This window comes from Drosophila mauritiana, chromosome 3R (genome assembly GCF_004382145.1).
Source record: "Drosophila mauritiana strain mau12 chromosome 3R, ASM438214v1, whole genome shotgun sequence".
Classification (NCBI taxonomy): domain Eukaryota; kingdom Metazoa; phylum Arthropoda; class Insecta; order Diptera; family Drosophilidae; genus Drosophila; species Drosophila mauritiana.
The window spans coordinates 5840497-5865847 of record NC_046670.1 but is presented as its reverse complement, the minus strand read 5'-3'; the positions used below and the strand labels follow the sequence as shown (position 1 = coordinate 5865847).

At 40.0% G+C, this 25351-nt stretch overlaps 1 protein-coding gene across 7 annotated transcripts in view; it reads left to right on the top strand.

Annotated features, from left to right (window-relative positions):
- Window positions 1–25351, top strand: part of LOC117143782 (5'-AMP-activated protein kinase subunit gamma-1) — a 63976-nt gene that overhangs the window by 18903 nt on the left and 19722 nt on the right. For 2 of the 7 annotated variants that reach the window (XM_033308614.1, XM_033308615.1), the window contains exons 3-7: window positions 5028–6813; window positions 9367–9488; window positions 9658–10270; window positions 10334–10456; window positions 16547–16583. In XM_033308614.1, coding sequence (XP_033164505.1) covers window positions 5164–6813; window positions 9367–9488; window positions 9658–10270; window positions 10334–10456; window positions 16547–16583 — 2545 coding nt within the window. In that variant the 5' untranslated portion in view covers window positions 5028–5163. Of the gene's footprint in view, window positions 1–5027; window positions 6814–9366; window positions 9489–9657; window positions 10271–10333; window positions 10457–16124; window positions 16311–16546; window positions 16584–19814; window positions 19919–25351 lie in introns of those variants that run through there. The other 5 variants (XM_033308616.1, XM_033308617.1, XM_033308622.1 and 2 more) reach the window with 5 other exon arrangements.

Sequence of the window (25351 nt, the reverse complement as noted above, 5' to 3'; positions counted from 1 at the left end):
GCTAAAGGAATATTCTCTCCTATAGATTTACAACCATTTCTATAAAAGTGTAACCTAACCCATTTTGGTTTTGAAATTGATATTAGCAAACATCATAACCCATAGATACGCATTACCTACCCAAAGAACCTACTATCACCTACCTAAACGTTATGCACTTAGACTTGTAGAACTTATTTCTATACTTCTGTAATTGAATTTCGAAATGACTTATGCGACACCTGGCCTATATTCCACTATTAGCTCTTGTTACCTCTCCTTGGAAACTTTTCTTTCCTAATTGCGGCAATTACGTTTTCCAATTTCAAGGCGAACAAGTGTTGATGGCTAATTAAGGAAAGAGTAAGCCAGACTCTCGAGGTTTGATAGGAATTTGAGTGAAAAGAGCAAGTATTTCTATTATACTTATGTTATATTTAGGAAGCATTTGGTGGATTTGTTTTATTTATTAATTTTCAAGAAATTTATAACTTATTTGCTATTAGGTCATCATATTCTGAGCTAGCAGTTCAGTTTTGTAAAGGCATAAGGCGTTAAATAATGCTAGTATCCATTTTCATTATGGCTTCACAGTCAAGCCCTTAAAAGATACTTTTAAAACTAAGCATCGACTAAAAAACTACACTATACAAACAGTAAATGATCTTTATAATGGTTTTTATTTAACTTAGAACTTTTTTCTCAAACCAAATGATCAAATATCTATGAAGTATCCATATAATTTGAAATATTTTCGTTGGCTTCTAATCTGAATATTTGTAGTGCGTAAAGCATTCTTCAATTAGCCAATAAATCCATTTGAGTTAGATGCTCTGCTACCTTGACCGGGTAACTGGGCTCAGCTACGCCCCTTCAGTTGGCCGTTTGTTGACACAAACAGAAATCGAAACTGAAACCGAGTGCAAAACATAATGCATAACAATGGCACAAAACAAAAAACTGAAAAAAATAAACAAGAAAACTAAAGACAGAGGAACAACTTAAACAATGCCAAAACCCAAACACGTGACTTCGCCATCGAGTCGAGTTGCGTTGAGCTGACTTGAGTCGAGAAACATATATGTAAAACAGACAGACAGTCAGACGGACAGACAGACAGGGCCTCTCCAGTTCGCCGGAGGAAAATGACACAGAAAACGCAAATTGAAGCGCGCTTGACAACGGCAGCCGATCGTTCAGATACAGATACTTTGCCATAAGATTCAGTATGTTCGCCCAGGTTTCTTCGATTTTCTGCTGAGCGAATGAAAATTGAAATGGAAAATGAAGTGCCAGCGTAGCCAACAATTTGATTACGTGCGAGCTTGAGGCGAAAGAGGAAATTCTCAATTTCGTTTCATGCTGCCAATTATTGCTGCCCCAAATAGTTTTGAAAACGCCAAAGTGCTCAAGGGGCTTAAGATTGAGATAAACTTGGTCTGGGTGGCCTTTAAGAAGAGAAATGTGTATTCAAAATACGTTTTCCAAAGACAAACATAGTAATAGTATAAAATTCATTGATCGAATTGAATAAATTACACTTTCTACACGTTTATTTTTATGAGCTATCTTGATGAAGTCTTCAAATATTTCGACAAGCGTGATGATTTTATCTTTATCTTTATAGTTTCAGTACATTTTACAGCAATGCAATTTGTCTTAAGTACGCAACCTTAAATCGTTGTCTGAAAATACGTTGTCATAACCGATGTCGTTGCTTGATTAATAATGATATTAAACTGCCAAGCGTTGCAAACATGTTGTTCTCATGGCAAACTGCCTTAATCGTTGAAAACAACTTAAATGGGCAGTAATATAGAATAATTTGATTATGATAATCATTTTTTCTGACAACTCCATGACAATATCAATGTTTCGGGTTGGTATATACCATTTATAGTAGTATTGGGATTTACATTTTTTGAAGTACGCATTAAACATACATTCATTCAAAACTATCTTATTCATTGAAAAGAACTTTGATTGGCAATAAAAAAGCGATTTAATTATGCTAACTATTTAGTGTGGTAATCTGCTCAGTCTTCTGTGTTTATTATTCAGTTTTAAAGCTATACAAAGTAGAAACTTAGCATATTAACTTAATCAAATTAATTTCTTTAAGCATTTCAAAAGTGCCAACTCCAGTTTAGAGTCTCCCTCCCACACACATGGCAAAATCCATAAGTTTATAGCTCCGCAAACGAGTTGTAATTGGCGGCAACTTGAAAGTGGAAAGTTTGCAATTAGCAGGAAGCTGCGAAATCCCACGATGCTCCTCCACCCACTTGAATCTCCCACTCCCACTGGCATTGCAGTGCTAATTTTCCAACGCACTTGCCACGGAGTTGGAGCTCTTGTCTTGAGGCGGAAATGTCTTCAACCTTGTGGGATTCGCTTTCTAAACGTCCAGCCAGCCCACCTACTTGGTTCTCACTCCCTACGACGATTGAATGGAATATCAATTATGTTCCGCCTGACAGCGTTTAATGAATCGCTCGAAGTCGATGGAAAGCAAGTGACATTTGCACTATCAGCCGAGTGATGTGAATCATCTACTGGGGGACAGGAGGAGCACGTGAGAGTGTCAACGGATTGATTGCATAAGCCTCCAAAGAACCGAGTGACGATCATTCAATCACTTCTGGATGTGAAGGTGCCTTGAGCAGCTGGTATCCTACATCATTTAACAGCAATTACAGCCCACTCGATGTACATATACATGTACATATATAGAATGTATATTCATTTGTTTGCTTGTGCACCAGCCTAATATCAAGTGCCAAAGTCAGCACAGCAAATGCATTTAGCATATTTAAATGCATTTGTTCAGTGTTACTGTGTATTTCAGAGATAGGCCTGATATGGTATATAAAACGACAAAGTTGAGGAAGCAGTCAAATATTAAATATTAATTTATTTTATTTAATATTAATAATATTAAATATTAAATGGCATTGTTTTTTGTTTGGAGGTTATAATAACTTTGAAATTACTTTCATAACTTATTAACTAAGTTAAGAACGGGAAAGGATTTATTTAGTCTTCGTAGAATTGTCAAAGAATAACAATACTTGATACTTGAAATGCCTTTCTAGCTTTTTAAGAATTCTTCTAACTAATAATAGGGTATTATGCCACTGTACTTAGCATTTTCATAATATTTTATTGTACCGCCCATTGGAGCTTTTGATAATTAAAATCGCAAAACTGGGTGACCCCTCCACCAGATATATGCGGTAAAAATTCATTTATATTTTATTTGCTGCTCGGGGGATATTTAAGATGCCTAAATGAAACAGAAAATTGTTTGAATGCCAATTTAGCGTTTGCATTTCGATTAATTATTGTCGTCGTCATCGCCGAGTTTTCTTTGTTGCTAAAAGTTAGCTTGTGATATTTTTGCGGTTGCCTTTCAACTGCTGTTTTGTATCGCAAAATCAAGCAGCTGGTTTGGCAGTGCGGTTTCGTCCATTAAACAATAATATCGATTACGTGACGAGAGTTCAATGCTTGAGTGCGATATGCATTCGCTGTTGGCAAACCAAGTGCAAACAATGCGTTAGAAATTCGAAATGGAAGTGAGCGAAAAATGCAAAGGACTGTCACGTATTCGCTTTCAAATGCTGTAAATCTAGAAGAAAATATTGTTTAGTTCCACTGCATGACTAAATAATATTAACCACTAAAAGTCACAAGCCAGAGACGCCAGTTTGTCTGGCACAGTCGGCCGCAGATGCAAAGATACTCGGATAAAGCGTACAGAGAGATACATAGATACAAGCGGGCCGGCATGTCAATCTGGCTGGGCTGGCTATGGCTAATAATTAATAGATACATAGCCTAGCGATCAGCTGACTACAATTGAATCAGTTATGCAATTAAGTGCAGGGCGGAGCTTTGGGGGTCGCACAATCGCATGCTAGTATCCATTGGATACAGATACATTGCAATCGGTCGTGTTTCTGAACTGAGTCCGAGGAAATAACGTGCCCGGTAATTAATGCGAATTTTCTAGCCAAGCGAAATTCCAGCGAAACGAGCGTGAAATGTAGCGTTGTATCTTCGGCTCAGTACTGGAAAAATCAAGGGTTCAATCCTTTAGGCTGTGACTCAACCAGCAAAAGTGCGTCACCATCTCCGTCAGCCGAGGACCGCAAAATAGGCGCTGACATTAGCATATGCACGGATACCAGATACATTTGTATCTAATTGCCATTAATTGCGGTTGGTATCTATTAGATGCGTACGCCATATGCTCGATTACACAACTCGCGGTTTGCATTTGTTGGGTGAATTTGGTCGGGAGTTGGAGGGGTTTGTTTTGGGTTGGGCCCACTCGGTTTTAGCCACGATTCCGCCACTTGTTGCTTGGAAACGATTTGCTTATAGGCTACTCAATTTCCATGATTCATGGCTTATGTTTGACAGATGGTTTTTAAATGTGTTCAGTGCACTCGTAACTATTTATTTTTAGTGCAAATCTGGAGTGCTTCTCAGAAATCATTGCTGTTTCAGCGGTTTTCAAGGAATATGTGGTAATAGTTAAGGGTTTTAGCGAAATACATTTTACAAATGTCATCCAATGATTCAACAGCATTTCACTTCGTTCCAATATTTCCATATCACCATTCAACTTTGCAATTCCGCTGAGCGTTTTGTATTGAAATATGTATATATATTCGGTTGAATTCTGCTCTGTCAGTATATCAGCTGGCGTATGTTTTTCATTTATTTTTCCATTTGTTGAATTTCGCATTCGACTTTTGTTTTTTCTACAAGTAAAACCACGCCGATGACGAAGCGTAAATAATGAAATTAGCTTTTGTTTTGCTCGATTTTTTGTTTGTGAAAGAAGTGGAAAGGAAGGGGGAAAATCGTACGACCTTCACCTCCCCAAGAATGTTTGCCGACTTTTGTTCAGTGAACTGATTGGAAATGGTTAAGAAAATAAAAAGATGTCAAACTGCTCATATCAACAGAAAGGAACGATGAAAGGCTCAAGCGCTGAGTTCTGGTCACTCGATTGATGTTCAATAATCTATTTACAGATTCCCAAAGAAGACGGCATATCAATGTCGTACAAAAGAAAATATTTTGCATAGCGCAGAGTGAGATAACCCATCGATAGACAGAGCAGCAGGAGATCCATAGCAGTAGTCCAAAGATAAAACGCAAATCAACCAAATGGCCACGAACTGCGACTTCATCGAGCAGCCAGTAAAGCAGCAGCCGTTGGCCAGTGCAGCAGTCATGGGCGTCCAGGATGACAAGGTGCAGGAGCCCAAGGAGCTGCCGGATGAGCCGGCGAAGCAGCCAGACGGCCATCCATACCAGCAATTCGCTGGCGAGGATAGCTTCGAATGCGCCTTCGAGTCGACCATGGACGATCTGGAGCAGGGTGTTCTGGATGGCTACGAGTCGGACTCGGAGGCGAGTGCCAATGACCAGATCACCGATTCCGCCTCCTCCGGCAGCCTGGGCCAAGTGGCCCAGCAGCAGCAGCGGGAGGAGCGATTGAGGGGCTTGCCGGGTCCACTTCATGGCCAGCACATCGATTCCGAGATGCTCAAGTGCTTGCCGAGATCGAACTCCTTCGACTTCCACAGCAGCAGTGGCAGCAGCTCGGATGACGAGGACGATCCGGATGACGACGACGATGAAGTTCACCACAGCCTGGGGCTCAGCCTCAGCGGGAAGTTTGTCAAGGTCGATCTCTATTCGGGTCACCAAAGACCCGGCTATCTGCTACCTCCCTACATCGAACGACGCCGCTTGTCGCAGTGCAAGGAGGAGGATGACGAGGATGAGGGCGACAGGACCCAGCTGGGCGGAGGCTCCTCCTCCACGGGAGAGTCAACCAAATCCGAAAAAGCTTCGAAGGCGCCACCAAGACCACCCACGCCGCAGGATGAGGCCTCCAAGGAGAAGTTCAAGGACCTGGAGCGGCTGCGGCAGCAGTTTATGCACAAGATCGATAGGATCAATACGCGAAATATCGAGGAGAGTGAGGCACCGCCGCCACCACCTCCACCGCCGCCTCCCATACCAGCCACGATTCTACCAAAGGCGCTGAAGGCGCTACTGCACACCCAGGAACCAGTGGCGCCTCCTTCCCGTCCATCTCCAGTTGCTCCACCAAGTCCTGCACCCACTTCCAGCGATATTGTGGCAAAGGAAACGCCGGTTCCTGTAACACCAGAGCCCGTTTCCCCTCTGCCGCTGCCCACGGAGCCGCCGCTGATCATCAAGGGCAAGTTTAAGGTCTCACTCGCCCAGGAGACACCCGAACTGCGAGTCGAGGCCCAGAAGCTGAGCAAACTGAAGGCCAGCTCGAATGCCCACACCATCAGCTTTCCCTCCAGCTTCGGAGGCTACTCCTCGGTGCAGGGACTGTTCTCCCAGCGATATGGCTCCAATCGGTTTCCCACCGCCGCTCCCCACCTGTCCAAGCAGTTCTTCGAGCCATCGCTGGTGGAGATTCGCACGCCGGCCCAGAGCAACGTGGCGCTGAATACGACTGGGCTGGCCAACAGCAATCACCAAAGCCTCACTTGTGATACAAATAGTTTAGCCAACAAGCCGCGCACGCCCAGCGAACGGGAGCTGGACGAGATCTGGATACGGCGGCAGGACGGTGGATTGAGTGGCACCACTGCTCCAGGCGCATCGGGTGCTCCACTTCCTCTGCTCCAGCAGCAGCAGCAGAGAGCCGTCTCCTTGGGTGGGGCGTCCACCATGCCCCGTTTGCTGAGGAGCGAAAGCAGTGCCTCCACCACCAGTCCATCCCGCCAGCTGACCAACTCGGGATCCGTCTCCGTTTCCGTGTCCGATGATGTAAGTGAAGGGTTCAAACACAAAGTCTATATGGGAGATATATTTTCTTTTTTAAAGGGTTCAAAGAACATAGTCGATCATGGAGATATTATATATTTATGAAGGATGAAGCAGATTAGTACTTAGCTACTTTTGGTGGATAATAGCTGCTGTGCTAGGAAAATGTATATTTACCTACACAGAAAAGTAATTAAATTAGTATTATTATGAATGAAATTATTCTCACTTAAAGTCTTCTATATATGATGGATAAAGAAAAGCTCAGAAAACCCATAAAACCTAATGCCCACAGCTAATTGAGGCTAAATGGGGGTATGTGTAATCTTTATATTCACAGATCCGACTGACGTCATTTGAGATATGTGCCTTTATCATTTTCAAATAATTTATCATGTACGAATTGGGCAGTGAAAGGTCTGGTGAGCGAAAACTGGGATGGGCAACTGAGTCAATGATGTCATGAGAGCAGATCCAATACATCATTTGTTAAGTGTATTTTTAGTTCTTTACATTTAGGGGTCTTTTGTTATTTGGGTTATTTCTTAATACTCCATTTCATCGCAATATTTTTTAGTACTTCTTGAGAGGAATACTGCCCTTTTCGGTGCTGAAAAGCCTCCACTTGACCTGCACTTTTGGTCGGATCTGCGGTCTGGAGGCTTACACTTTGTTTACTCAATATTAATAATTATTCGCTTGCGCCGTTGTTTCTACGATATCCATAAAGTTGTCTATTTATATCTCGAAAAGAGAATTCAGTTTTCGCTTCCTCTTCGCCTTTTCGAGTTTATTTGTCCGACCGAAAGGTAAACACGGCGAAAAATCAGCTTTTTGGGGCTTGTTTTTATCGTGCCACACATGTTGTGCCTATATATAGCATATAGTATACTATAGCATGGTATAGTCGGGTATTTCTCTATATCTGTTGGCTCTCCGCTTATCATGACACAATTTGTCAACATTTCCCACTGGAACCCACCGCCGCTTCTTATTTGTTTTGACGGAACGCGGACATATCGCGTATGAATGCCAGTATAATATTTCCATATATATGTATATATCTCCCTATATAGGCAGATAGGTATTTACCTTGTCTTGGCAAACAATGACGTCAGTTTTCTACAGTTCCGCCACTCCCTGAAAAACTTAAAAGTGAGGTCTTCCCTCTGCAGCCGTCTAGCGTGTTTTATAACTGCTTAAATATTGAATTAGACCGTGTCAAATGCTTCAGACCGAACACCAGCTACCCTAATGACAAACATATACTGTTTTAAACTTTAGGTTTTCGTCTGATTTCTCTGAGTGTTAACCCAATTGAGCCCGCCGTGCCAATTATGGACCGCCTTTGTCGTTAACTCATCGCCGTCGTCTGCGACCCTCGGGGCACGTGACTCGGCTTTTTGGACATGAAACCCCTTAGCCGTGAAGAAAGCCGCTCGATCTGTTTGTAGTTTTCGCTATAAATAATTCACAGACAGGTGTTTGCGGTCTTCGATCAAGTTTTTTGGTCAATGTTGCGTGAAAAAGGTCTAAGTACAAGTGAAAATTGGTACAAGTGTTTGTAAAAGTTGTTAACACTGCTGGGAATCCAAACAAAACATTCTGCTAAGTTCAGTTTTAAGTACCATTTGTTATAAAACTAAACAGGAAAATATAAAAACAACTTTGACTAATTAGATTTCATATTTATACATTAATATTCAATAAGTTCAATAAATATTACATAAAGGTAGATCAGCTAGCTATACTTATTAAAACTATATTAGCAGTCTGTTAGACTTGTAAAAAAAATCAAATATGAAAAACAAACAACGATGAAGTGAATAATTAGTTCATTCTTTGCTGTACTGCAAAACCGATAGATCATTTGTCATAATTAGCTGCTTATTAGCATAATTGTTTATAAACGATTTTAAAGGGGATGCCCCTTGAAGTGAAATAAGTTCTGATTTCTCAAGTCTGTTTTGTTGGAGCTCCATGAATTTTGGTTAGAATTCTCCGAACCGTTGAACTATTGCTTCCTTGACAACGGTCGTCCTGGCCCACATTCGGTTGCAATTTCGCGTAATCATAAATTAATTGACTTCGTTCGATTGGCGAGCAACAGGCGGGATAGGTCTTCCCATCGCCTCCGTCATGGTCCAATTAAAGGGACGCATCGGGTGTCGCCTGCTCCTCCAATTGCCGTCACCCCGGGATACGCCACTGAATCCATTGTGTATTGTGGCGAATAAATTGTATTTGTAGACAATTCGGCAATAATTGCAGCGGCTAAAAAGAGACGGACAGCACTGGGGATATTACAAATGGGGGTCAGAGGTGAAAGGATACGGCGGATAATGGATAATGCCGTTCGGCTGGTTCCTTCCAATCAGCCCTTGGTTTTAGTTTGTCTTGGCCAGCGGCGCCAGAAACATGCAAAGTACTCTCGAAATCGTAGTCGAAAGCCCACTGGATGCCAACTCGAATCCCCACATCCACAGCCAAATCCCCAGCCCAACACAGCCAAGTCAGCCACAAACTAATTCCCAAAAACGCCATGTTCGCTTCCAGGAGCAGGATGGCAGCCTCAGAGAAGCCGGCCGGTTGCCAGGATCCCGACCCTCCAGCGCCCCCGCAGAGCCAAATGCCAAGGCGGCCAAGAAGGCCTACAAGAAGATGGAAAAGGAGCAGCGGTAAGTTCATAAACGAAATTTCAACTAGGCCTAGGGATTATTAAATTGTCTAAAAGTGTAGTATATTTTCAATTACTTAAAAAGAGCTATACTATAGAGTATATAGCAACATGACTTATGCCCAAATAAATGTCATTTGTACTAACAAAATTATTTTCCTACGCCACAGTCGCCAGGAGAAGGAGCAGTCGCGACGGGAAAAGGAAGCCCGGAAGCTGGAGCGCGAGACGGCGAGAAGGATCGAACGCGAGGCGGCCAAGCTGGAGAAGATCAACAGGCACAGCGAGAAGATCTCACGCAGCACGGAGCGCATGGCCATGGCGGGTGTGGGATCGCGGTCCGGTTCGCTGGAGCGGAGGCGAAGCGGCGAGGACTCGCCCGTGCTCAATCAGTCGACGGTGCACGGCATAGCGTCACCCAACCGAAGGCCCACGATATTCGACGTTTTCCGCCCGCGTGCGAAATCCGATGCGAAGCGGCAGAAGGAGAAGCACCTGTTGGATCCCTCCTCCGCCGACAGCAGCGCCACCAGCAGCACCTACTCCGTTTCCGGCGGCACAGGCCCGGCCACGGGCTCGGCAGCAGCCGGAACAGCAGCAGCAGGTCCGGGCGCCGCGGGAGGAGCCGGTGGCCTTATGAACTCCATGAAGGTGGCCATGCAGAACTTCAGCCATCGCCAGCATCCCGCCGTGACGATAACGAGCGCCGACGGCACGCAATCGACGGCAAAGAGCAAGTACAAAGACGGCAGTGCCCATCCGCATCAAGGCAGCGACGCGCAAGTGAGTCCTGGCATCCCACATTATTCGTTTATTTGCCATGCTAATTGATTTCTCCTTGGACAGTATTACCACACGGTGACGGCGGTGCGTCCAAACTCTTCCCAGCGGTCGCCGATGACCAAGGTCATGGATCTGTTCCGGCATCGATCCAGCTCGGTTGTCAGCGAAGCCGACAAACGCAAAGCGGTAAGTGGACTCTTCTACATTTGAGACATTTAAGTTTGATGCAAAGAAAGTTTAGTTGCTGTATTAATACATTTTTGTCTAGAGCTTGTATTTTTAAGTATTTCTTTATTTATAAGCAATTAATGTCATGTATCTTCTAAAAATGAATGAATAATTCAAATTCCTCAAATTGAATTTTAATTTAACATACAAAGCGTAATCTGTTAAACTATGTATATTTTCATATTTAAAACCACGTTCAATTTATGATGCTTTTATTTTTAATTTTTCGCTACAAATGCTTACCCGCCATATTTTGAATTGAAATGATTACTTTCAAGATTAATCGATAACTTCGCTGACACCCCTGTATTATTGTCGGTTGAAATCCGCGAATGTGCTGCAGCGCCACCTGTCGAACTGCAGCTGAAAATGCGTCAGTGGTTTGAGCCTCCGCTCACATTTTCCCGCTGAATAAAGTGACTCGGCTATTAACTTTTTAAACCGACGTTTTTGTATTAGTATTTTTAAAAAACTTTTATAAACAAATACATAGTTGTGTTGTCTTAATTGTTAATTAGTTTTTTATGTAAAGCACTGCAAGATGAGGCAAGGCTGTATATTAACATTTTAGCTTAAAGAAATAAGCACTTAGTTTATCTAGAAAAATATGAATAATCTCAACCTTTAATTAATAGAAAACACGCTGATTATGGGTTATTTGGTTCATAAATATCGCTTATCACGTCCTATTATATTCATAGCTGCGTGATTAAGTGATTACCAGCATTTCACTCCCAAATGCCATGTTGTCTCGAAAAGTCCACTTGAGAGTCTTATCGGCGGCAAGAACTCGTCATTAATAATCATCGAGTCTATAAATAATTATGCGCCATTATTGATTTCGACTCGATAGGCCTCAATCGATTTGAATGATAAGCTTCGTTTTTGATTATCATTTATCGTTTATAGTAGGAGAGGCGAAAGAACTGAACGCGTTAGGGAAATGTATGAAATATTTAACTTTTTTAGACACAATGAGATATCTTAAAATCATTAAAAACACAAAATGATTATTGGGCAAATTAAATGATTACTTTTTGCATAAAATAATATTTAAAATGAGTAAAACTCTAGCTTATTGCACACTTTACTAGAGAAATATTGGCAAAGAAATTTAATTATTTTGAACAGTGCATAGAAATGGCAAAGTCCTTTAGAGCGAAAGCTTCAACAACAGGTGATCGGCACAGCTGCTTTCCTCTCCCACTGCTGCCCGCCTTTATTCGATTCTCTCTCGTTTCTCTGGCAGTTTTTGGACTTTTGCACACTCGTACGTATATTACGTATACGCCAGCGTCGCCGCCGTTGTCACTTGAGCATTTTTTGTTTGGCCGCCGATCGAGCGGATGTGTTGTTATTTTCACTTGCATTTCCAATTGAACTGGCCAGTCGGCCATTGTGCGCGTAATTCTCGCTGCTCCTGATCCTTCGGATTCTGGCCGCAATTTCTAATCGGAATGGGAATACAATTCATTCCATCTGTGCGTTGCCCAAATTATAAATAAGCCCATCGCGTGTGTCCGTGTGTTGACATCGAACATTTCCGTTTATTTATTGTTTTTCTTGGCAAGAAAACGATTTCAGCGGTCTGGAAAAAACTAAAATGTGTGCCTGGAGTGCTATTTTAAATAATTTATTTGAAAACCGCTTGCTAAATGCCTATAAATAAATAATAATTTAAAATTTTAAATGAAAATTTATAAAGAAATAATTACAAATTTCGGTTAACTGCGAGTTACTTAAACTAATGCCTTGAATTCTGCTGATTGCTAAAGTATAGCAACAAAATAACGACTCAAAAATGCTGGCACAACCACTGAATAAATAAAGAAATTTTTATATTTATATTCCGTGGCGTGAAAACAAACCATTCCCAAAACAATTATTTTTAAATCAAACAAATCTATGCCGTTTTATTTCTGCTGCCGTTTAAGTTCTAATGTGCCGCGACAATTAATTTAATTTAAAACACACCGCCAATTTCCTCCTTTTTGGCGGACAATTTGTGTTCTTAATTTTCAAGTTCATTGGCGAGCACGTTCATAATTTTCATAATATTTGTTCTGTGTGCAAAAACTCTTTTTATTTAATTAAAAGCGATTGCTAAGGCATGGAAATGAGCGTATAGAAGGTGTGTGGCAGAAAACGAAAAAGCCGACATAATAAATGGCCAACATGTGATCGGTGTGCTTTGGTGCTTTTGGTGGTTATTGTTCATAAATACGCTAAATAATAGCTGATGGTGCGGTTGTGCTGTTTTCAAAGCCTTTAAGCCAATTTCTTGGTCGCCAATTTGTTAGTTGTCCAACTTTTGTGGCAAGAAAAGTGCTGAAGAGTGTTAGCAATTGTTCTTAACTTTGTACTTGAAATGCCATTTGCCAAACCGTAAACGTAAATTATCGAGCTCTGCTAAATCAATCATCTACTTAATTATTCCATTAGAGATTATGAAATCTGTCCCAATAGTTTGACGTTCTCCCTGAGGACACGCAGCTGTTGTTAATAATAGGGGATTTTCCACGCCTCAACATTGTTTTCGGGTGATTTGTTGGTCATTATCACTGACTGACGGTTGACTATTTTATGGCATCTCAATGGATGATATCACTGTTTTCCCTGGCCCTTTTCCAGCGATTGCTTAACTGGGCGATAAGCGGCTAAGTGGTATTTGCAAAATGAAAACCAGGAAAGAAACAGAAACTTATCAGTTCTGGCCATAAAATCAACAAGAAGGAAGATTCAGTTAGGGAAGCGAAAGCTTCTGGAAATTAATTTAGAATATATGTACAACGGAAGGCGTCCGAGCAGATAAGATAAATGCAAGCTAGGGCGGCTAAATTAAATGGACAAATTTAGCAGATAACCAAATATATAATTGCAGCTGATAACTCCCTAGATCGAAGCTAGAAATCAGGAAAAGAAGTTGATTCCTAATCGGAAAGCCCACCATATTAGTTAGTCCCATCGAAATCAGCTTTCCCTATATGGCACATGCCCACTTGGGATTTCGCTCGCCATTTATTTTCCACGAGGAAGTGAGAAGAAAGTGAATTGCTTTAAACAGACATTCCTCATTTCTCTGGTTCTGTGCCCACTTATTTTATTATTTCTATTTATGCATTTCGCGTGTGTTCTCTGCGCTTTTTGGGCTCTGCTCGTTAGTCAATCATTTGTCAAAGTGGGAACTTTTCTCTGTTCCCACTACTTGCTTAATATTTCAAGCCTACCGCCTATATTTATTTTGATTTTTATCTCACTTGCCTAGAGGTCAACCACAGACAGGCGACGAAGCTTGTTTGTTGATGTGGAAGTTTGTTTATGGTGCGAGAAGCCTGATTAGAAATGTGTAAAAATACATATTATGGTAGTTTGGTTAAATATAGAGTTCACAAACGGGGGGTTTGATCAGGAAAAATTGAGAAAAAGCCAAGTTTATATTATTATTATTATTAATATCCAGGAAAAGTATATCTTTACCAATCCATATTCATTTAATTTACTGATATATAATTTATAGTAATTGGATAATAAGGTATGCTTGCATATTTATTAAAACAACTTAATAAGCGAGTTGAAATATTTTAAATAGTTTTTTAAAAAGTTAATTAGCTAAATGTTATATTTTAAAATATTTCTATAATGACAACAAATGAGTTCTTAAAAACGTTGATGATTTTACTAAAATGTTTGGTAAAAATAGGTCAAAACTGCTAGTAAATATATTGTTTCACAGAAGGCAACTTTTTTTTGTTTGGCAGAAATCTTTTACGCGCTTGGTCACATGCCAATTGGAAATTAACATGCCGCTGTTAACGCAATGTTAATTAAAGGCTTCTAGACTCGATGTTTTTGAATCGAGCGCAGAACTGGCAGAATTCCAATCAGACGCGGAATGCTAAATGGAACTAAGTCGAATTGATTTGTGGCCAAAAATGAAGATTTGGCTCAGTTGCCTGGCCAAAACCCTTACCCTTTCTAGCAATATTGCTTCCTTTTTGCGTTTGGTTTGGTTTATTTGCCTTTGCGCGAGCAGCTAATTAACGTTAATGACTTTTACATTCTGTTTGCGTTTTGTTGTCTGGTCGCGGAGTCTGTTTTGCTAGAATTTTATTTACTTACTATTAGTTTTCCGCGCATTTCTCTAGCAAATATTGGAGCTCGCAGCAAAGACAGAAATATTAGAAATGAAAGCGAACTACATACGTTTCTGTGAATTTGCGAATTTTCAATGGTCGTATAAAGGCTAATTATACTTGTATTTTTTACGTCTATAATATTCGCTGCTTGTTTGTCGTGCTAAAAACAAGTTACACCGCGGCGGGTAAACAAAACAATCAAAATACGATAAGAACGCAAAAGCGCCAGCTGACAATATTAAGTATACGCCCCGAGGTGTGTGGAAATCAGAACTTTGTTAAAAAATTATCAATTCCTTGAGACTCGGTCAGGTGTTAAGTCTGAAAGTATGAGAATTAAATAAGATTGGGTAATATTTGACGGGCTTTAAAAATTTGCATCAGTCGGTGGCAGCACATTTAGTCGATTGTTTACTTGCTGTAGGAATTTAATATAGATATCTTATATCTGTGAACCCTTCATATCTTTGTCAATATGCGGTTTTGGCCCTCGACAATTATGAGTGTGGAAATTTTGGTATGTAGAGCTTAGTTTCTTAATCTTTCTTAATTTTTGGAAATCAGTGTAGTTAATGAAGTTTTTCCTTAAGTACTGACATACTTCTTTGCGCTTGACCCATTGCTGCAGCTAAGATATTTCCTCTGTTTCCAGTTTTAATTAGTTTTCATTGTATAGAATCGCTTTCTTCTGGTCTCGTGTCTGCTGCTTTTTATTGGGTGCACCTTTCAATCAAAGTTTTTGTCAATTTCAATTGGACGGACACACGACAGCAGGCAATCAACCAGCAAGAAAAACACGCCTCCTCTCAAATCCACTGAACTTTATGGCTGCGTTCGTTCAATCAACTTAATGCGTCACCAGTTTGTTCTTTAGAATGATCATGCTTTGTGCTTATTTGTTAATTAAAAGAGTTCGGGGTCAAGGATTAATTTGTGGGGTGACGGGGAAAGGTGATAAGACGCGGACCGCTGGAAATAATTATAGCTGCTCCAATGAGATTCCGCGACATTGTCGTTATTTCACTTATTTTCCCATTTCCTTAAACACGAAAACTCGGCGAAAATTCTTGCCGGGTAATTAAAAAATATACATAAATTGGCATTCCGGCGCTGAAAAGGCAGGGAAATTTACATAGTTTATGGGTGGCAATGGCAAATCCCCTATATGCACTTATCAAATTTTATTTTATTTATTACGGGTAAACAAAAAAGCAGAAAACAAAACAAAATAAATGTTTAATTCTCACAGTAAAGCGCCCCTGGCGTTGAGTAGCGAAAGCAAATGTTGCAAGCAGTTGAACGGCAAGCAGTGCTCGCGGCTAAACAAGCAGTTTACGGCTGAATTTAAATTTGAATTTGAATTGGTTTTCTTGTGTAGATAAACAGTTTATCAATTTATTAACAAAAATATATACAACCAAAAGTGAACTTTGGTAAATATGAATCACACCAGCTGATAACAGAGCAAAAATTTCCAATACAACAATAAATAAAACTGCGACAAAATGTCGGCGGTGAAGCGTTGGATATATCGGCACACTCACTCGAGCAGCTCTGCCACGCCCACCTCGCCCGGCCCCCCGCCCGTCTCGCCCACCAATAAAACGCGTCGCGGGCGCAGCCAATCCCTCGATGTGCAATCCCTACCAGGAATTCGCGCCATGATGGTCAACAGTGTAAGAATCGCACCTGATTGAATAACATAAGCTAGTCTAGAAATCTTAATTACATTAGTAATAATATAATAATATTTTTAAAGTATTATGTTAAGATAAACATCTAAACACCTATATTATGACTAGCGATAAATAATAGCTGATATCTGTACATAACATTTTAAGGAACTTCTGCGGCTATGTATTTATATTTAAGGGATATTTTTAACTTATTCATTTATTTCTTTACTTTACAGCGCGCGGCGGCGCATCAGCAACAATTGGCTGTGCAAAGTAAGTACGAAATAGAGTTTATTCAATTTATTCCAGAATACTTTTAGAACAGCAAGTACCAGGTAGAAAACATAGAAAATAACCATTTACAGACTTAATTTAAGCGTCCACAACAGCACGACTACAAAGTCAAATTAACCTTGACTTTGAAAACTGCGCAAAGCCGAAAAGAAACCGAAAACACACCACGAAAGCAAAAAACAAAACAAACAAACGAATAAGCGAATAAAATTCAGCGCCGAAAACAAAGTTGGAGTTATTGCGCATAGACGAAGTGAAGTGTTTTACATATGTTAATGCCGAATACTAGAATTACTTAACACTGTTATCCAATTCGCTCGGATCGACAACAGCGAGATGGAACGCAGAAGTTCGTCCAAAGCAAATAAACAAATAGCAAAGACGCCGGAAAATGTTTAATTCGATTGCGTGGGTGTGGGAACATCTGTCGCTGTGGAATATTTTTGACTTTCATTGACAACCCGCGAATCGAGTGGTTTCAAACCACTAATCGGATGGTTAATTCAATCAATTTGTTAAAAGTGATTTATAGTACTCGATGAAAAATATATAACTGAATTTTTTGTATCTTAAGTATAAGTATCTTGAGTATATTTAAATTCAACCCCATATTTGCAGGATATCTAAATAGTTCTTATCTACAAAAATACTTTTAATTTCAATTATTATCTTGAACCTTTTTTATTTTTGAATTCAAAAAGCTTTAATGGCAAAAAAAAATAGTTACCATAAAATCAATTTAAGCTTTAGTTAAACGATATTAACTTCTTGCTGAACTTGGATATATTTTAAAGATATCTTTCTCACCTAACTACAAACTTTTCCTCTGTTCATACAAATATGAATGTATGTACGTGTGTTACATACTTAGATATCGTATGGTTCATAAAAGTGGAAAATTGTGTCGTTTGTAATTGTTACATCTGCGTTACGAAATAGCGGGAACAACAACTGAACAAATAGAACCGAAGAATGCGCAGCCAAAGCAATTTTCCTATTTCGCGCAACAAAAACCAGACGAAAACAAAATGTGTGAATGCGGTCACCGTTATAGAGCCCCAAAAAAAGTGTTTACAATTTCTAGACCAGAATTAAATGCCGACAAAAGGGAATCGTGGTGGCTGAGAGAGCGGGATGGAGAGACCCAGACCCAGACCTTTGGTCCAGTGCAGTGTGCGAGCGAGAGGGCTGGACTAACTGTTGCTGGGATTTTTGCCCTTCGGCTGACCTTGAAAGTTTTCGTGTACAGGCTGCACTTTTTGTTGCTGTTGTGTTCCTTATGCTAAGCTGCAGTTTCAATGTCAGGCGAAAAGCAAAAGTAAGAACCACCAAGCAAACAGGCTCTTCAGTGATGCGAATTTGGCTATTTTGTAGCAGATGCGCTGATTCCTTTCTATCGCATATTTGGCTACACCCAGTTTTTTTATTTTGGAATTTGTTGGAATTTCAGACAATTTCTACTTCGAACTGTAAATTCAAGTGTGAAATTACTAATATTGTGTATATTTGAGGCAACTCTATGATTTTATAATGTCACTATATCTACTCAAAGAAAGCAGCCCGGGTCCACAAACCACTGGTCCCCAATAAATGTTATTTTAGCAATAATTTTCAACACAAAATGATTTTTTTTTTAATTTTACTTTGGATTTATTTATTTTGGCGATATTTTCGAAAGATACAATTTAGAGATATTTTGGAAGCGCCAGTTGACATCACTACCTCTCCCTCTTCGATGCAGTTGTGTGTTGCCGTATCAAGTGTCTCGGGCCATGACGTAATACAAAAGCGTGCGAGAGCGAGACGGAAGCAGAGAGAGAGAGAGGCTTAGAAAGCATACAACTCGGAGATTTCGTTCAGCCCACAAACAAATCTCAAGCGGCATTGATGTTGAAGGCAGGCGACAGTGACAATATGTGTGGGCTTGCTTTATATCATTTTATTTCTTTTTTATTCGTTTTATTTTTCACCAAGTCAATAGCATAAAAACATACATAGACTGCGCAGCGAGAAAACTAGAACAGACTCGGTGTCTGCAGAGAGAGAGCAGGATGGAGATAGAATGAGAGTGAGCGGGAGTTGGGCGAAGGGGGGCAGCACCGCCCATGCTAAGGGCGAAATAGGCGAAATATTTGGACTGTTGTTTATTTGGCCTACGTGCGTTACGGCACGCACACCAAGAATCCACAAAAAGAGCATTAGAATCGATGAACGAAGAACCGAGTGGAAAAAAAACAACAAAATAATAACAATAACAGCAATGTAAATGTTAATGCCATGTAAGGCCGCTAAAAGACAACAGCAGTACAGTGGAACCCATCTATGTTACAACACTGCGACGAAATATATTCCAATCTAATCTTATGATATCGAAGCTTCGGATTTCAAAGGTTATGGCGCCTTGGAGAGTACCTTTTAACTTGCTCCAAGGTGGTTAAAACGCGTAACTGAAGCCTACGGCGTTTCACTCTTAAATTAGCACATTTTTTTGAATGTTGCCCAGATAAAACGTGTGGATCTTAGGGGTTGTTGGAGTTCGCAATTTGCAAACTCGATTATAAATGATCTTCAAAACGTCTATTAAAGCGAAAAACCATTAGTACAAAGCCTCAAAACCAGATTCATTAAAGTAGTTCTATGTTTAAAAGACGTTCTTTAATTATCAATTATCTTATCTCCCAAAATGTATTTTTGAAAGCAAAAGATCTTTCACAAGTGCGATGGTTTGAGTTAAAGAAGTGTGCCTGTTTTAAGTAATATCCCATATAAACGAGAGCGGCGGAGAGAGTTCCAGAAATGGATCGGAAAACAGAAAGTGGTTTTTTGTTGCCCAAGGCGGTCAGCTGACTGCGTGCCACGCCCCAAAACGCCCTAGGCAGGGCCCTAACCAACTCGAAGTTGCTTATCTATTCAAGCTTTCAGGTATTAATTATTATGTTTTTTTCTTTGCCGATTAGGCCACCTCTGCGCGTTTTGCTTTGCTCGCTTGATTTTCTGTTGTGCTCACCTTTTTCTCGCGCCGCTGTGTACCGTGTAACGAGTATATAAAACAGAGAGGCCCGCACTCACGCACACACCCTCGTACCGCCTTGCCGGTTTACACACAGATATGGGAGTATATATACACATATACAGCTGCAGATACAGATACAACTACAGTTATACACCGAAGTGCGGAGCACATGGGCGGACCGACCAACCGACCGCTTTCAGTTCGATTCCAACAGCCGGCAGAGTCGGATGCTCAGCCACGTGACTTTTGAATTTCGATCAGTTAATTTCTTCAGTGAATTGGGATTTGTGACTTGTGTATGGTGTGCATTCACTAATTAAAAATAAAATTAATTAAAACCTCTAGTCGAAAAAGCAAATAACTCGAGAAGTGGCCCGTCGATCAGAGTGAAATAATATTTAAACGGTTGGCAGCCACGGGGGAATTATTAGTAATTTTTAAGACGCGAAAACATAATTAGTTTCAAACCAAAGACAAAGAAAACTGGATTTTCGGACAGCACACAAAAATATTTCCGAGCTATCCGGCTATAAATATGCATGAGCGGGCAATTTATGGTCAAAACCAAACAATAAAATTACCGCAAAGTCAGCTGAATGTGCGTGGAAAACCTTTTCGATTCTTATAATTTAACATTTACAAATGGTAGAAAATTCGAAAGGAATTAAACAAATGAAATATTTATAGCAACCGTAAATGCAAGTGACTTTTATATTTTTAGCATGCCGTACGCAATCCAGACTAACTTATTGCCCAAATAAACAAGTTGAAAAGCCGTCTCGCTAATTAACGAGATAATTTAACGAATTACAAAAAATACGAGCACCCAGCAAAATGCGAAGAGATCGGAGAAACATTTGCATAAGTTAAAATTTAATTTGAGCGAGCAACCAAGGACGTGTAATTGCCATAAAAATGAAACAGATAAATAATTTTAGCCGCTAAAAGCAACGGGGAAAAATAGACCATGTGACTGAGTTTTATAAATAAAATACATTTAAATGCACAGAAACAACAGTGAGTGAGAAAAGTGTGACGACATTTCTGAGATGAAGAAATACATTTTATTCGCAGTTAGAGTGCTGATATCGAAAGAGGTTCTTATTTGTAGACACAAAATTATACTTTTTTAGGGAAAATGGATTCAAAACTGAATTCAAAACCTATTTATAGAAAACTTGCCTAGGAAACTAGGAAACCGTTCGCTTACCGGCGAAATATTTGCGGACTCGCGGGGCGATTGATTTGATTTAAGTTTTTGTTTTCTTGTCCCACGACATTTCGGTTCTTTGCTCCTCGCCAAAGTTTATTTAAATAACTAAAAAGGGGGAATGATGGGATTTGATTTATGGCCAAGAGGCGCCAATCGGCTGCTGTTTCGCCGTTAGCTGAGTTTTTGACGTAAGCGGAGGATGATATTTTAATGAGCCGGAAAGAATATACATACGGTTTTGTGACTGTTTCTGTGCGGCATTTTGTGATTTTGTGGGTTTTGTTTTGCATAATAAACCATGATTAAAATTGGATAAAGCCAAATGATCTGGAAACGGGCTCTGCAGGTGTTATTTTCGCCTGATGTGATCTTTGTTCCCTTCCTTCGAATTTCTTTTGTGCTTGGTTTCTCGTTACTGGCGTTTATAAATAGCCCACAGTTCTCTTAATTGACCAGCAATCGAAATCGAATGCAAGGCTAATCAATAAATAATTTCATAAAAATAAAAAACGTTTATTTCTGTCACGATTTGAATGCGATCGCAGATGGACAGCCGCGTTTCCCTCGATTACCAATATATATTTACATATAATACTATAATAATAATAGTTGGCACTGATAACCTCGCAGAGAATCGGAGCTTTCCGCAATCACCACCACCATAATCGGCAATTGAAATCCGCTTGGAATAGGTCAGTTTCGGATTCGGTTTCCCTTGGCAAGTCATTTATGAGGCACAAACAATCTGCTCCGCCGAGATACTTTATAGTTGATGCGTGGGTTAAGCAAATGTAAATATGTTTTGCAGCTAATTTAATTGAATTTATGCGCGCTATCAAATGCTTCGTAAGTGCTGCAGACACTCTATGGTTTTTGTTTACGTGTAGGTTCTATTAATGAAATTAAATTTCGGAGCAGCCGGCTCAAAACAAGATAAACAACAACAAAACAGCATGTGGGAAGTTACTCTTTTCACTCGGATTTCTGTAAAAAAAAAAGGAGAAGGAGGAGGAGGGGAGAATTTCAAGAGCGTCGAATAGCGAAGAAATGAAAACACGGCAAAGAAGAAATTGCGCAGCAAAAATATTCTGCTGCGCTTTATTTTCGCTTTTTTTCCCCCTGGTATATTGTTTTTGGACAACCACCACTTGAGAAAAAGAGAGAGAGCACTTCGCACTCTCAGAGAAAAAAGAGCAGAAGAGAACTTTTACCGATTTTGCGTGCGGCGCAAAAGGCTCCGAATCAAGACAAGCCCTCGGCAAACTTCGAGATACATTTGGTTCCACACTCGCCTCCCAGATTTATGGCCCAATGTCTTTGGATCAAGGTAGTTGAGATGCTAAGAGCCTCGCCAGTGTTTGGCAATCCGAAAAGGGCACTCAAACATCCATGCAAACACACTGAGTGGGTTGTAAACGATTTACGATCGTGTAATCTATGGATGGAACTGCCTATAAACTCACATTTAGAAGGGGTTTGCTTTAAGCGTGTGTATACAAAAATATTTAGAAGTTTTTCATTTAGATTTGCGAGCAACACAACCCATTTCATTATCTGTACAAGAACTTTAAATTCTTGGTACTATAACTCAAATAAACAAACTTAGAATCTTGCCTATATATACCGAAGTCATTAATAAATTTATGGTATTATTATGTCAACCAATTCTGCTAATAAGTAAATATGTTACTATCGAAAGTTCTTGAACAATACCCAAGTTTGTTTTCATTCATAATCATAAATGCACATTTGCAAATATGCACAAATGTATATGCAAATAAAAATTGGTAAAAATTTCCGAAATCTATATTTCCAAACGCAAACAAGATTTGAATATTTTTCCACTGCGTAGAATGCAACAAAAACTGTAATTAGCGCCATGAATAAACTCAATATATTTTCGAAACCTGTTTCAAAAACAAACTAAACTGTTACGGAATTAGTGTTGGCTGTTTATTTTGCGTTGACTAGTTCACTGAACTGCTGGAAAGTTCCAAACACACTCGATTATCTGAATGTATTTCAGATGCAACTTTTGGGTATTTTCAATGCCATGTTTTCAGTTCATCAATCATAACATTTTCCATTTCGTAACACGCATCTTAAATACGGTTTTTACCGATTTCTGTAGATTAGACCTCAACTTAAAAGCTTGTTTCGGATGTTTGTTGTTTGCTTGTTTCTACGTACTAAGTGGAGGGGTCGCCTGAGAATTAGGTCAAGACGAGGAACTTACTTTAAACGGCAATTAAATTTCTGTTTACTTCGATTTGCTGTTGTTTCTCCCAAGCTGTTTAATTATAATCTCGGCCTGCAACAACATAAATATTTCATATCGCCCCCCGTCTGATGATCGCCTTTTGTCTTATTGTTGTTCATGCTGTGTTGCCTTAATTACAACACGTTGCGATTGCAGTTGTCTGCTCTTGTTGTTGCCGCATAAATTTTATAGTGCACTTAGCATACAGGGTGTTCCAGAATTCCAGATCATGCCTGATAATTACTTATACTTCACAGCTTGATATTGAAAACGTTCTGGAAACTTCCGTTGTGCATCCTCAAGAAAGTTGTGCCACTTTATTCTAGTGTTTGTCGCAGATTTTCTGCAATTAACTTTCATTTTCCTCCTAATTGTTTAAAGCCGCTCCTATTTCACCATTTCACCATTATGGCGACTAAATATTCTCGGTAATTCGAGGACATTTCTTTCCGTTAATTGAGTTCACGCCAGCGAACTTAATGAGATCCCCAGGCGGTCTCCTCTTGGCCATCTTCTTGGCTTGGACTCGTTGCCGTTTCCCTGGCCAGCTTGTTAAGTCCCGCGGAACGACCTCTGCCACTCGGTTGGATGTGGATGTGGATGTGGATGTTGACGTCGCACGTCAGCTCCAGACCACGCCCATGAGCAAACATTATACGTACACACATACATATATTCTCGAGTACATATATTCCAACTCGCACACTCTGCGGCGATTGTCCTTGAACTGGTTTCTGTCACTTAATCCTGTATCATATGGACAATAAAGGCATCTGCGGCGCTTTGGACCAAGGAATCGCCCCATTATCAAGTGAACGAGCTGAATGTGTGCAGCCAGTGAGGCGTACAGTGGAAACTGGCCAAGAAGATCTGCTTACATTTGTATATTAGCTGAAACTTATTAATCAGAACTATAAAAATACTATGTTAGAAAACATAACGCACTCGAAAAACCAAAGGCTCTGATAAGCAAAATTATACTATAAATACCTTATTCGAATCATTTACACAAAATACTATAGAATCCTATAAGTTAAAGTGCACAAACAACTAAACAACGTATGACAATAAGTCTCCCATACTTAAATCCAATATATGGCCCTAGAACGTGACTTATTCTTACTTTTTGCTCCTTTTCTTCGTTTGCCGTTTGCGAGCTGCTAATTTAAAATACAAATTTCCACTGCAATTTACGGTTTTTAGCACGCAGCTCTTTATGGTGATTTATATGAGGGGTTTATATAGATTCGAATACAGATGTGTGGACATATACATATATAAATCAAATATGAGTGTGGCTAAAAGTCAAACACACCCACTTTAAAAGCCGATAATTAGCATGCACGATTGACTGACCGTTTCGCGCGCCCACTATATCCCCACAATATCCCGCTACACAAGATCAGATCTGGATGCGGATTGACCTTGGCCGACCCTCCAGGGGGAGGTGACTAATCGAACAGCTTTCGGTTGGCATCGCGACAGGAACATCGGTTGGTCAATAGCAAATGCTCAAAATTCGCGTCGCCTTGAGTGGGTAAACAACTAGCAGGTCTCCCCCCCGAAATGTATCTACACATGCACGCGGCGAATGTATCTGCAGTTGCAATATAGTTTATATTTACCGAGTGCACACAGTGGGTTTTTGTACTCAAATCTACGTTCGTCCGATGTGCAGCCAAGACTTAGCTGCGCCCGTTGATAACAAAACAAGAATAACAATTCACTTGTTTGTTCATCGTTTGCACCGCTAGATATGCACACACTCGATATGATATATACACACACTCATTTGGATATACATACATATACACACAGTCGATTGCAAATATATGGACGGCAATAGTACACACGTACTATGTATACCCAAGTGTACTTTCCTACAGTCAACAAATTAATTCCATGTAAGATCTGTTGAGAACCTGTGAGCAATTAATAATGTTTGCGGGTCGAGAGGATGATAATTGTTAATTTTGCTAATTGAGATTTTTATGTTTTCACATGCGGAAGTTGTAAACTTTTTATTTGCCAAATCGAGGTTCAGCGAGTTGACAGGAGTGCTAAAAAACAGTAGGACTATTAAATAATACTAAACTACTTGGGAATGCTAAACGCTGTGAGTGAGGACTATTATGCTGTTTTTAGCACACATAGGATTCACAGGACACACAACAGACCCCATTAATTTATGCTTTTCATTTGAGTTGCGTGCGCGCTTGGCATTTTCCTGCCTTTTTCATTAAGCCTGACATTTCCATTTT